The following is a 14032-nucleotide window of genomic DNA, read 5'->3' on the forward strand; positions in this document are numbered from 1 at the left end:
ATAACACATGCTCTCTCTCTCTCTCTCTCTCTCTCCTCTGTGTGTGTGTGTGTGTTACTCTCGCAAATTCATTCTAATTATTTCCTTGTAGATGTTCACACAAGGCCTTCACTTTTCTCTAAGACTAAGAATATGACAGCTGCTGATTCTCATCCATTTACTGGCTGGCTTCAAACATACTGAACCACCTTCTCTTTCACTAATTCTGTCTACTTGTGTTTTTTGGAATACCCTCTCTCTCATTCCTCAAAAACTAGAACTTTAGCTTTTTTTTTTTCAGGAAATCAGCATGTTTCCACTTTCTTCTCTTGCCTACATATGGCACTGATATGCTATAGATTTTGCAACACTTCATGCTTGAGACTGACATAAAACACACACACAATTACACATATTTATAAATGCAAAAAATTGTTAACAACCTTATTAAAGAAAAAAACAAAATACAGTTATAAAGTACGTGAATTGCTGAAACTTAACTTTTTCTAATGGTAAGCCCATACCTGAGAGGTTGTTCAAACTATAACATGTTAATACTGTGGGAATAGTAAGTACAGTATTAATTTGTGTGTGTATGTGTTTGTGTGCATGCACAAGAACTTATTCAGAAAACAATTGAGAATAACCCCAACCTGTGCAACACCCAGCATCAACTGGGAAAATGGAACAAAACAAATAGTAGTCTAAAAATTTTGAAGACTGTAGAAGAATTGTATGGAAAACTATACAGTAAAGAATAATGCTACAATAAAAATCATACCCAAGGAAAGGAGCACCAACAGTCCCATGAGAGGAAATTAGAATAAGAATGTCACTTTTTATTTATTTATGTGTTTACAAAAATAAATAATAAATTAACATAAATGACATCCATACTTGTTTATTGTTATTTTAATGTCTTCTACTAATTTTTTATCTTTATTATCTCTATAATCGTTATTATCTATTCTACTGTCTAGCCTAAGAAATTTCTATCTAGGGATATTTCCTTTTCAGATACTGGCAAAATTTATATTATGCTGCTCCTACAACAGAAGAGATTCTTGCTCAGGGAAACAATCCTAGATCTTAATGCATACACTCATCATTATGCACTTCGTTACGGTCGTATAGATTTCTGGTACTGGCAGTCGTGCCCTGTAATCTATCTTTATATACCTTCTAAATTCTTCCTGCTAAGGTTCTGTTTTATAAGTGGTAATTTGATCTTGTAATCAGGCATGCCTCGTGCATAAATAATAAAACATGTTTATTGGAATTTTAAGACTTACAACTAAGATAATCATATATCCAAAAATCTCAATTTCATACTAAATGAAATTCATGCTAAGGAAGTTAATACATTCTAAGTTAGTCAAATATACTTAGTTAGTTTCCAAATTATTAACTAGATAAGGTAGAAAACAAACACAATACCACATAAACTTATGATCCCTTTCCATATGCCACTAATTAGTTACATATTATACATTCTGGTGTCACTCAACTAAAAGGCTATCTGCAATCTTAATTTCACTTATCAAACTCAAATATGAGAATCGCTTCCGAACAATTCTTTTGTTCAACGAAAACTAGCCATTCCAAATAAGTATTCTCACTAAAGTTCTCTAATAAATTGTTCACATCTTACAATTACACACAATTTTCTTTCTTCTAATACTTCCGAAACATATAATAAAGTTCTCTACGTTACCGAATCCTTTCTGGAGGTCTAGTCACTGCCACGTGTTGGTTCTGGTTACATTCTGATTAGTGTGTTTCTGCCGTGTCTAAGGGGACTTTCTCCGCTCCTTCCGATTGGACATTCAGCGATTTCTCGATTCTGCAAAGCCCGATAATTCACGAACGGCTCTGCATGGAATCTCTTGGGCGTCTCCAGGAAAAGGCCCGCTGTCCGACATCGCAGCACCTATGCTCCTCACTCTCACGAATCACCCGTCAAAACTCACCAAGCAGGAACCAGGAAAAAGAGAGAAGAGAGCTCAATATGGCACGCATCACCTTATGTTCTCCTCTCATGTGCCCCCTTTTTTGCTGGGTCTTTTCCACATGCCCCTCATCGTTTATCCCCTTAAGTCGATCCCTTACTCTCTCTTTGCTCTTAGGTTGCTGTTTTCATGGAAAACGTGCTACCGTCACCTTCTGCATAAGCGATTGCCTCTGGCGCTATGCTCGACTTGTATGGTTCACATGTGATCTTTGGACTGCTACTTATTACCTGTCTGGTGATTTACAGTATACTAGATAGCTTGATGAGACCAATAATAAGCCAACATTTCTCTTATATAAATTCTACTTTTTTGACATAAATTCTCTAATTTGATTGTCTGTTAGACAGAAATAAATTTCTATACATCACATATAATGAATACATATTCTCACATATATTAAACAAGTTTTCTTTATTTTCTGCTGATGTACAGGTATTTCCTTAAGTAGTTAGATTTTACATGTGAAATCCTGAATGAACAATTTCCTTGCAAAAATGTTCTCCATTCAGGATCTAACACCTGTGAGAGGATGTTTCCCATGTTATGAAGAAAATAAGCTGAGGAAAAGCCTCAGTAGAAGATGGTATTACTGCTGACATCTTAAAAGCTGCTGGTCCACAGGTAGAGGTGGTACTTACCCAACTATTTACTAAATGCTTTGACAAAAGACGAATTCCCCCGGAAAGAAACAATGCTACAGTAGTTCTTTTGCATTAAAAAGGAGACAGAAAAGACCTAAATAACTATATACCTATTAGCCTGCTAGCTGTAATTTACATGTTCGCAGGCGGTTTCAGCACCGTAGATCATATGCAAGAACTAATGACTATGAAAAAGCATTCTATTTCATAGGAACATTGTAATCATTAACTCCCTGAAGTATTGCTCCATAGATAGCAACTACATTAGAATTATCACCAACATCTATGAGAACATGACAGCAACAGTCAGGCTTTTTGATGCCACAAAGCATGTCAAAATTTGAAAAGGAGTATTACTACTCCAAATGTGTGAACGGTAAGCACCCAACAGAATCTAGTTGGATGGATTTGCAGTTTTATGAAGTTGAGATCTGTTCAGAAGTAATACCTTGAGTAAAAGAGAAGACCTAATTTTTAGATGCTTAAATTCATTTCTTTAACAAAATGATGAAATCTGAAAATCATATGCTCTTATAACACGACATTTTAATGATGAAATTGTACATTCTGGTATGACTGAAAAGTTTATCTACAGTAACAGCAACCTTTGGTTGGACCTAGATTTGAATTTTGCCTGCAAAATAAATATTTATAAAGGCTTTTCAACTTAAGGTGATTTAACTAATTTCATATAGAAGGTATGGAGATAGATTGACTGCCCTATCATGAATAAAATTAGGTTTATAAGAAACTGAGTTATTTAGTTCTGAAAGGCAGTTAGGTTAATATATAAAAGAAGGGATGAAATATGACTGAAAATAACTCTGCTTAGGACAGAATAATCAATTACTAGCACCATGTTCCAACACAAAGATGCTAAATTAACACAGGAGACAACTTAGTAGAAAAATCATATTATATTGTTAAAGTAGAAGCCTAAGTTATATGCAATATTAAAAGTTATAGAAACATTTCAGGAAGCGTATAGAGACGAAAATATCATGCAGAGGGACAAATATTCTCATCTCACATCTTCCCTTTTGTGTTAGGATCAGTAACCTTGCTTTCTAGAAATTTGATGTAATGCTTATGATAGGGCAGTTAATGCTGTGGATGTAAAATTGCATATGCTCTTCTGGCTGTTTTCCAGGAGAAAAACCAATTTCCTTCATGTGAGACTGGCTAACTCACCTCAGTTGAAAAGTCCTGATAAAGATTCTTTGTGTCCCAGACAGGATTTGTACCCTGGTCTTCATTTCAGCCACTGAGGCTCATGGCAAAATGTTTTTGGAGATAAAAAAAAAAAAAAAACTAGAAATAGAGGGGAAGAGTATCACAAAAGGAATTAAAGATTACATTGGTAATATAAAAACTGAAGATAAGCATATTGAGGAATTCCTTTTAAAACAGCAAGCAATACAATCCTGATAGAAAAAAAAAAAAAAAAAGAGTATCAAGGAAAAAGGCAGCCACAATAGATGATGATATTTGACTGGAAATGCTTGATATGGAGACTAAAAGTTTTGCAGTAGCTACATTAAAAGCTTGATCAGAACATCAAATGTCAGAATGACTCTGGTATTGTTTACATTTGTGCTACTGTTATGCAAATAAAAATCACATATACAAAATGCTTTTTTTTTTCAGTAAAAATAGCTTATATTGAAAAACATACAATAACATTTCTTGTCTAGAGTTCACTTTAGGCATTTCTGGATGTCTTGGAAATTTTTGGTTTATCTTTCCTCAGTAAATTTGCTGCAGATTCTCCTGCCTTTTCAAAAAAGATTTGCACTTATGACAAATCTTTTTGAAAAGGCAGGAGAATTAGGGATGCTTACTTATAAGGAAGCATGAACAGAAAACCTAACCATTGTACATCTGCAGTTTTTTAAATACTGTTAACATAATTGTAGAACTGAAGTGATAAGATATGAAATTTGAGTTCTGGTCATCAATGATTGAGCTTGGAAAAGACTGAAAGTAAGCTTACCGTTATTGCAAATGTGTGTGTGTGTGGGGGGGGGGTGTTTAACAAATATCTTGTGTTTTACAGTGATAAGTTCAAAGCACAGAAAAAGTACAAATTAATGTAAAAAGATTAGTGGAAACATGACAAAGCATTATTAACAGTCTACAAAGGGAAATAAAAATTCTCTGCTGACTATGTGGAATGAAATTTGATAGAATTGATCAGTTAAAATTTTATTTAATTTTGTTATATGTTAATTTCTCTGCAAGAGTAAGTTTTTGTTACATTAACTGGATTATCATGTAAGCAATTTTTTCCCTTCTTGTTTTAGTTATATCAGTTGAAATTATTATTTTAAATAATAATAAAAAAACATACAAAAAATGTCAATGTTGATAATATTACCAGTGGCGGCCCGTACATATGCACTGCGACACTGCAGCACCCCCAAGGAAAAAATGAAAATTTTAAATTTTGTTTGTGTTTATAAATAATAACAATGCTTACAACATTATATAAATACAATACAACATGTTAAAGTCTACAGCTTATGTTTTGACATTGATTGAATAGTTAATAATTGGAATTGTTCGATTAACACTTAAGATTACGAAAGAAATGCACTGTGATCTAACGCCGCTATTCGTTTGCACTTGTCATTCAGACACTGCCCAAACGGCAGTGTATTTTTAGTATCCTTAGGCATGTTATTTCTGTGAGATATGAAACGTTTATTATTGGTGTGTGTGTGGTGAACTATTTTTTGTCAATATTATTTTATTTTGTTAAAATAACATATAATTATTTATTTATTATAGATACAAGGCTGAATTATGATGAGTGTCACTGTTGAAAATATGAAAACAATTATATTTTTTCAATTATCGTTACACAAAACAAATGCACTGCGTTTGTTTTGTGTAAATCTAACGCCAATATTCATTTGCGTTTGTCATTGCTATTGATACGAAACTTTTATTATTAATGTTTGTTCGTGATGAGGATGAAATATTTTTAATATGTATATGCAGCACCCCCACGTAAAATTTTCACCGGCCGCCACTGAATATTACATTGTTTTTGTATTATTATTTACTTATGTGTTATTAGCAGGCAACAGAAATTATTATCAGTGTAACATGCCAGAGTTATTCTACATCATTTTCTCTCTTTTGGCATTGTGTTACATTGAAACCTGTCCTAATCATTTGAACCAAAACCCAACTAAATTAGTACAACCGCAAAGTCTTATTTTACTTTATGTAAATTGCACATTTTATTGAAATACTTGGAAATTGATTATCTGTTCTAATCCAAATTGATAATTTTTTTTAAGACAGCGATTAATTGATATACGATCATTTTGTTACATGATGTTGACATATTGAATTATTACTTTTAAAATAGATGGTTCAGATACTTTGTTCTTTTATCACATTTCACTTAAAGTTAAAATTTTAACTTTTTTTTTTCCTTTTCTAGGGGCTGATACTGTATATAATTATGAACTTGTGTTACGGCAGATCCTATATTTCAACAGAAAACCTGCCTATTACTTGAACCGTGCCTTCAAACTTGTTTGTTCTGAATTAAATGGCCGATTTGTCAGCAATGAATATGTTCAAACTGTAAGGATTAATTTTTCCTACCACATTTAATAGAGAAATTATTTTCGTTATGGTATATAGTTCTTAGTATACTGTATTTTTTAGTACACGAATCTAAAGCAATTTAGATCTCATTAAAAAATTATTTGTCTTAAAATATAGGCATACTAGAAGGTTTATTAATGATATAGATCAGTTGGATTTCCATTGTTGTGTGTTAGTAAATTTGGTGTATGCATATGATTTCCCCCAAATTTATTGTCAACAATTACACAGTCCAACACAATTTTTGCTGACTTTTATATGAGACTTGTTTTTTACTAATTTGGGTGCGCTGATTTCAAATATCAAACCCATTTTTCTCTGTCACGTCAGGTTTTTCCTCTATGGCATTTTCTTTTTTGCTAATTTGTAAGTTTTTGATAGTTTTAAGGAGGCAGTAATATTTAGAGGATCAAAAAAATCGATTTTTTAATATTATTTTCTGAAAGTAGGTACTTTTAAAAATCTGTTCCTAACTTTTTATCAAGAAATTCGAAAAATTCACGAAGATACAGTCTATTATTCAAAGCGGTGCGCAGATCAGAATCGGAGCGCTCACCGCTCTCGCTTTTTAGTAAATGAATAAATGCGTAAGAACCTGCAACGGCATGTACTGGCGTGCCATTGCAGGTTTGAATGCGAGAGAGGCCGATAATTAGATACATAACTACTTAACAATATTCATTAAAAATTACAAGAATATTTATAAAAAAATAACAATTTTACTTACACATGAGTTTCAGGGAATAAATTTTTGTTTGTAGCAATTTCTGCTGTGTGTTCTGTTTTGGCAATCCCTTTGAATACTCCAACAGTAGTCGGCCATCATGTGAGAATCCCATCTTCCTTGGTACCGATCTTCCATAGTTTTTAAGTCTTGATGAAATCTTTCGCCTTATTCATCGCTTACAGCACCTAAATTCTTGGGAAATCTATCAAGATGACTCTCTATAGGAAATGAAGCTTTATGCTCATGTTGCAACCTAGGCACTGGAAATTTTCAAGCATTGTTTTTACTAGATCTTTGTAATTGCACACTTTTTTGTTTCCAAGAAAATTATTCGCAACCATCGTAAATGAAGTCCAGGCCTCTTTCTCAATTTCGTTCATAGAGTTGATGAAATTTGGGTCTCTCATTAAAGTTCTAATTTGCGGTCCATCATATACACCGGCTTTAATTTTTTCATAACTAATTGTGGAAATTTTTCACATATGTATTGGAAACAGTCACCTTGTAAATCTAAAGCTTTAACATACTGCTTCATAAGACCTAGTTTGATGCGTTTGAGGTGGAAAAATGATTATTTTCTCTGTCGATTAAAGGTTGATTTATAACATTCTGTTCTCCAACATTTAAGGATATTCTAAGAGGCCAATGTTTCTGACTCCAGTGTTGGTTTCTAGCTCGACTATCCCAGAAGCATAGAAAACACGGAAACTTTGTATATCCTCTTTGAAAGCCAAGTAAAAAGTTCACCATTTTAAGATCCACACAGATGATCCAGTTATGGTCTGTATATTTTAATAACTTCAGAACCTTTTTAATGTCCTCATATGTTTCCTTTAAGTGGACTGAATAGCCAATAGGAATTGAGCCATATACATTCCCATTGTGTAGTAAGACACACTTGAGACTTCTGCTTGAACTGTCGATAAATAAACGCCACTCATTTGGATGATATTGTACAACACTCATTTCAGTTAGTAAACCTGACGCATTGTTACAGTAAACAAACCCACACTCGTGTTTAAAATATTGTACAAGATTACTTTCCCTGCTACGATAAAAAGTTATCTTTGTATCTTGCTCCAGTAAGTTTTTTTCATTTAATCTTGAAGCTAACAATTCCGATGATTCCTTTGATAGGCCCAAATCTCTTACTAAGTCATTCAATTCCGCTTGAGTAAAACATTGCGGTCCAGAACTTGAAATTAAATTTTCATTGTCTAAATCAACATCCGGGTCTTGCTCTTCAAGAACATCTGGCATATCCCGATCATGCTTGTTCTCAAGTAAAGGAAGTCCTTTATAAATTGGCACAGCTATTTCATTGGAATGAGCAACTGGTCGAATTGCTGAGTCGAGATCTGGATACACAATTTTTTTTCTTATTCTTCTTATTATAACCAGAAGTCTGAACTAAACAAAAATAGCAATCATCTACGTGATTTTTCGGTTCACGCCAAACAAAAATAGCAATCATCTACGTGATTTTTCGGTCCACGTCAAAGTATGCAAAGTACACTTTCTTAATGAAATCAGTGATATTTGTCCTTTGACTGGGAACAATAAAGCTGCCACAAATGTAGCAGAAGGAATCTACACCATTGACACATTTTCGAGTAGTAGACATGATGCATTTTCTTCACTGCCGACTAACATGCAGTTAACAAGATAAAAAAAACCAGACACTTTATTGAAACGTTATAAGTGCTCATCATACTTTCACGATAGATTTCGATTAATGATTGACTGCTTTCGATCGTACTTTGTCTGCTATGACGCATATAGCATTCATTTGTTTTAGGCAGTTGTCATCGCCTACTTTTCATCATCTAAATTATTAGATCGGTTATCGGCCTCTCTCGCATTCAAAGCACCAGTACGTGCCGTTGCAGGTTCTTACGCAATTATTCGTTTACTAACAAGCGAGAGTGGTGAGCGCTCAGATTCTGATCTGCGCACCACGTTGAATAATAGGCTATATCTTCGGGAATTTTTCGAATTTCTTGATAAAAAGTTAGGAACAGATTTTTAAAAGTACATAATTTCAGGAAATAATATTAAAAATTCGACTTTTTTGATCCTCTAAATAGTACTGCCTCCTTAAAACTATCAAAAACTTACAAATTAGCAAAAAGAAAATGCCATAGAGGAAAAACCTGATGTGATAGAGAAAAATGGGTTTGATGTTTGAAATCAGCACACCCAAATTAGTAAAAAAACAAGTGTCAGATCATAATCAGCAGAAAAAAAATTTTTTTTTGATGGCCAGTGTTATTTCTTGTACCATACTTTGATTAGCAAAATTTCTAATTCCAGAAATCTTTTTACTGGTGTAAAACATTCTGTGGTATTCACATTCAGACTTATTCTAGATAATAACATAAAATGGAAATCAAATAAATCTGTACTTGTAATAGACTTCAAGAGGTTGTAGATAAAATCTGTATCACCATTCTGTTCAGCATTCAAATATGCTTTCTTTATTTTATTATCTGATATCCCCAGGAAGTTAAGGACTCATCGAGAGAAGCTATACATTACCCATACCAGCTGTCATACTTTCTATTAAATTCCTTTACATTAGATGCATTCACCACTTACAGATATTGTTCCATGCACTCAATGCTCTGTGAGAGAAAATTCTAGCTTTTACCCCTTTTTTAACTGCAAACAAACTTAACCTCCATATGTTCTCTGCCTACCGTCTATATAACGAAAAAATTTCATCAGATGATCCTATAACATCCATTCAGAAGTTTATAGACCTCAGTCATGTCATTCCTCTTTCTCCTATTAACAGAGTCTGCAATTCATATACTCTCAATCTGTCCACATAATCTACAATCATAAACTTCGTAACTTTTCTTTCACCCTTTCCACAGTTTTTTTTTTATCCTCTCCAAACTCTGGAGATCAAATCTGTGCTCAGTAGTCTGGTTGTAGTCTTGTCAATGCCTGGTAAAGAGGCAAAAGGACTTCCTTATCCTTACAGGTCAAGGTTCATTTCAACATTGCAATTATTCTCTGAATTACACTTTCAATTATTGCTATACAACATTTGAACTTTAAATTCCTATCCACCATAATGCCAAGATCCCTACCCTCATTGGTTTCTGGTGGCATAACCCTACTAATATAATATGCCATTGGAAATCTCATCATGTCAAAGTGCATAACTTGACACCTACTAATAGATAACTGATAGCCATTATCATTTGCCCACATATCCAGCCTATTCGAATCATTCCATAAGTTCTGGATATCAGTAGTATCCTTGGTCCTTACTAATGTCATTAATGTATAGATTGAACAACAATGTTTCAAGCACTGGAATGCACCACTTGTCACCTTAAATCTGGTGATTCACACCCATCATATACCATTTTTGATACTTGTCCCAACAAGTCAAGAGTTTATATTCCAAATCCATATTCTCCAGTTTATGCAGCAACCTTTCATGTGGTATCCTATCAAATGCCTTAGCACAATCCCACAGTATCTTAGTGTGTCCATTCCCTTTATCCAGCTAATTGGTAACATTATTATAACATATGAGCAAATTGCTAAAACATGACTTTCCTTTAATAAATCCATGCTGTTCCTTGTAGAGTATAGCTTGTCTTTCAACCTATTTCTGTATGCAAGTTCTTACTAACTTTTCTAAAATCTTCACCACCATTCCAAAGTACTGGTAGATCAGTAGTTAGACACATCACTTTTTGCCCCACTTTGTACAGTGGACTGTCATACATTCTTTCCATTCCTGTGGTATCTTTCCTGATCTGAGACTCAAGATACACAAACATGCGAAAAGCCTAGCCAGTTTGGCTGAACATTTCTTTAGCGCACATGCTAATATCCTATCTGTTCCAATTGTTGAATTCTTAGCCAGCATTTGAACTTTAAATGCATGGTAAAGATTTGTAATGATGAAGAGATAGAGGTCTCTAGAATCTCCTTCTCATGCACCTCTATCTCTTCATCCAAAGTAGTAGTGGTAGTAGTAGCAGCACTGTGTGCCATATTACATATGCCTGGTTGATATATCTTTAAGCAGAGCGAGTGCTCATTAGTTGAACAATCTCATCAGCTTCTGACACAAGAGAGTACCTACCATCTGCATTCAGTATACCTACCATCTGAATGTGGAAGTTGTTCTTCCACATTCATTCTTTTTTTTTTTTTGCTTGCAATATAGCAATAAAATTCCTTTGGATCGCCTTTAGTCTGTACAGCCGATTTGTTTTCGTACTCCGATTTAGGTTTCAGCACAATACTTTTAACTATTCTGGTCTATTTTTTTTTTTTTATATTTCATAACTCCTCTCACTCTTATTCTCATGATATTCCTTCCTCATTATCATCATCTTCTGATGGATCTCTTGCTTAATAAAGTTGCACATCCATTTCACTCCCATGCTGTTTGTTCTTCAAACTCAAGGAATATATTTAGATATTGCCTGATTTGAGCACTTTTTTTCAAGGATTCCTATGCATTGCGTATATCTTTCGCATTCTGTAACTGATACCATGCAACCAAAGATGGTATTATCCTGAGTTGATCATAATTTCCATCTTTGTAGTTCAGCATGTAATCTGTCCTAATTGGAACATCTATATAATTATATACTTCCCATGAAAGTATGGCATGATCACCAATTGTTGGTAAAATAGTCGTATTCTTAACAAACACTTCTCTGAATACCAATAGTCAAGTTCCTTTCTGATATCTTCATTTGTATTTGTTACTTGTTATACCATTTAACAGTATATAGCCTGATATATTCTCTTTACATATTGCTAAGGTCAGTATATTTTGACTGATTTCTTGTATAAATTTATTTTATGACACAAGTTTGTTTATATAAGGGGCAACATGGTTTTGTGAAAGGTAGGTCTTGCTTTAGTAATTTACTTACTTTCTGTAATAAAGTAACAGTGGAGTTGGGTAAAGGAAATCCTAACTCAGTGATATCGCTGGACTTTTCAAAGGCATTTGACAGGATTCCACATGGAACTCTGTTGCATAAATTGGAGCAAATGGGAATGGATCCAAGCTGGTGATTTGGATTAGAGAGTGGCTGATGGACAGATATCAAAGAATGGTTTATGGAAGAGCTGAAGAGTCCAAGAGAAGGCACGTGACTAGTGGTGTATCTCAAGGCTCAGTACTTGGTCCTCTGTTGTTTAATATGTACAATATTAAACAACTTATTTCCAATATAATAATATTGGAAATAATTTGACAAGAAATATCCACTTGTTTGCTGATGATGCAAAATTGGGAAGACTGATAGTCAATGAAGGTGATGTAGATATCTTGCAGGATGACTTAAATATGCTGGCAGTATGGGTAAAGGTAAATGACTGTCATTTTAAAGTGGCCAAGTGTAAGGTGATGCACTTTGGGAAGAAGAGATCACAGGATGTGTACTGTATTGATGGAAATGAATTGCAGGAAACTGGTGAAGCCAGGAACTTGGAAGTGATTCTAGATAGGGAGTTGAAGTTTAGAGGGCATATTGTTGCAAAGGTGGCCAAAATGACACATCAAATTACACACACTGACAAGCAGGAATAGGGAAGTTATTGTTCCACTTTTATAAGGCATTAATAAGGCTACATCTTGACTATTGTGCATAGATCTGGTCACCTGGATTCGTTGGTGAAGAAGTGGTAAAGAGGATCCAGAGGTAACTGACAAAGATCATTGCAGTCTGTAGAATGTTTCCTCTGAGTATAGATTGTGACAGTCTGTGGGCTCCGAAATCTAGTTGATATACCATAAGAGGAGATATGATTAAATAATATAAGTTATTAAAGGGGTTTTATAGGATTGTTGCTGATAACTTTTTTTTTTTTGTACAGTGTAGGAAGGGAGATAATGAGGGGTCATCCCTGAAAATTGTATAAGAATATGGTTAACAAGGGTGTTAGGACTATGGCTCCTTTCACACATTCCTCAATGTTAACAATGTCAAGTTCCTTCCTAATATCTTTATTTTTAACATATTTCTGCCATTGATGCCTTCTTCTTCTGACTCTTAATTTTTCTCAGAACTCTCATATCTGTGGTCTGCAAATTAAAATTGTGTGCATATTAAAGCCAACTCCCATCTCTTTTGAGATTATAATTGATAATTGTTTCAACACTGTCTTCTGTAATGTTGGTTTAGTGCAGTGATTCTTAACTGGTTTTCCCCGGAACTCTTTTGTTCCGCGAACTGGTTATAAGTGTTCCACCGGTGAAAGATGTCACATGACACACTTCTGAGTGTAATTGGCTACTCTGAATAAAAATGTCGAGGGAATTATTTCCGTTATAACAGAAAATTTAACATTGGAAGGAAAGATTTCAAGTTACTTTCCTTCCTTAAATACACATGATTATGACTGGATATGAAATCCATTTGGCACAGTTAATACATAGAGTTGTAAATTTTCGTTACAAGAAGAACAGTTAGTTACCTTGTCAACGGATCATACTCTAAAAATGAAATTCTCTGAAATAACGCTTGAGAAATTTTGGATTTTTGTCCAAGCAGAATACCCAGCTCTCTCCACAAGGGCACTGAAAATTTTGTTACAGTTTTCAACATCATATTTGTGTGAGCTCGGATTCTCAATATTAAGCCATATAACTAAAAAGTGTGAAAGACATCCTAATATAGACAAAGCGATTAGATCTCATATTGCTGAAATCTGCAAAAGCCAACAAGCTCAAGTATCATATTAAAATAAGTTCCATTTTTATAAAAGGCAAGTCTATGCATATGTTTATTGTTAGTTTTATGGCCCTAATACTTTTGGTGTTCCCCAAATTTTTCTTATAATCAAAAGGGTTCCTTGACTTCGAAAAGGTTAAGAACCACTAGTTTAGTGTATTGAATAATTTCTCTTGTTCCATATAAATTTTCTCAACTGTCTCTCCACCATACTAGCTTATGTCTTTCCACCTTACTAGCTGTCTCTCCACCATACTAGCATGTATATTTTCATGTTTAATTGCTATCTTCACTATGCCTTAGCTGAAATATTGTTTGTCCTTTAGG

The 14032-nt window shown here is 34.0% G+C and overlaps 1 protein-coding gene across 1 annotated transcript in view; it reads left to right on the forward strand.

Annotated features, from left to right (window-relative positions):
• The window catches only part of Cals (calsyntenin 1), a 365963-nt gene that overhangs the window by 322810 nt on the left and 29121 nt on the right, over positions 1–14032 (forward strand). The window contains exon 13 of the mRNA XM_090412738.1: positions 6087–6232. Within this exon, the coding sequence (XP_090268864.1) occupies positions 6087–6232 (146 nt within the window). The remainder of the gene's footprint in view (positions 1–6086; positions 6233–14032) is intronic.

Source organism: Typopeltis vanoorti, chromosome 2 (assembly GCF_054136105.1).
Source record: "Typopeltis vanoorti isolate ZY-2024b chromosome 2, IOZ_Tvanoo_1.0, whole genome shotgun sequence".
Taxonomy (NCBI): Eukaryota; Metazoa; Arthropoda; class Arachnida; order Uropygi; family Thelyphonidae; genus Typopeltis; species Typopeltis vanoorti.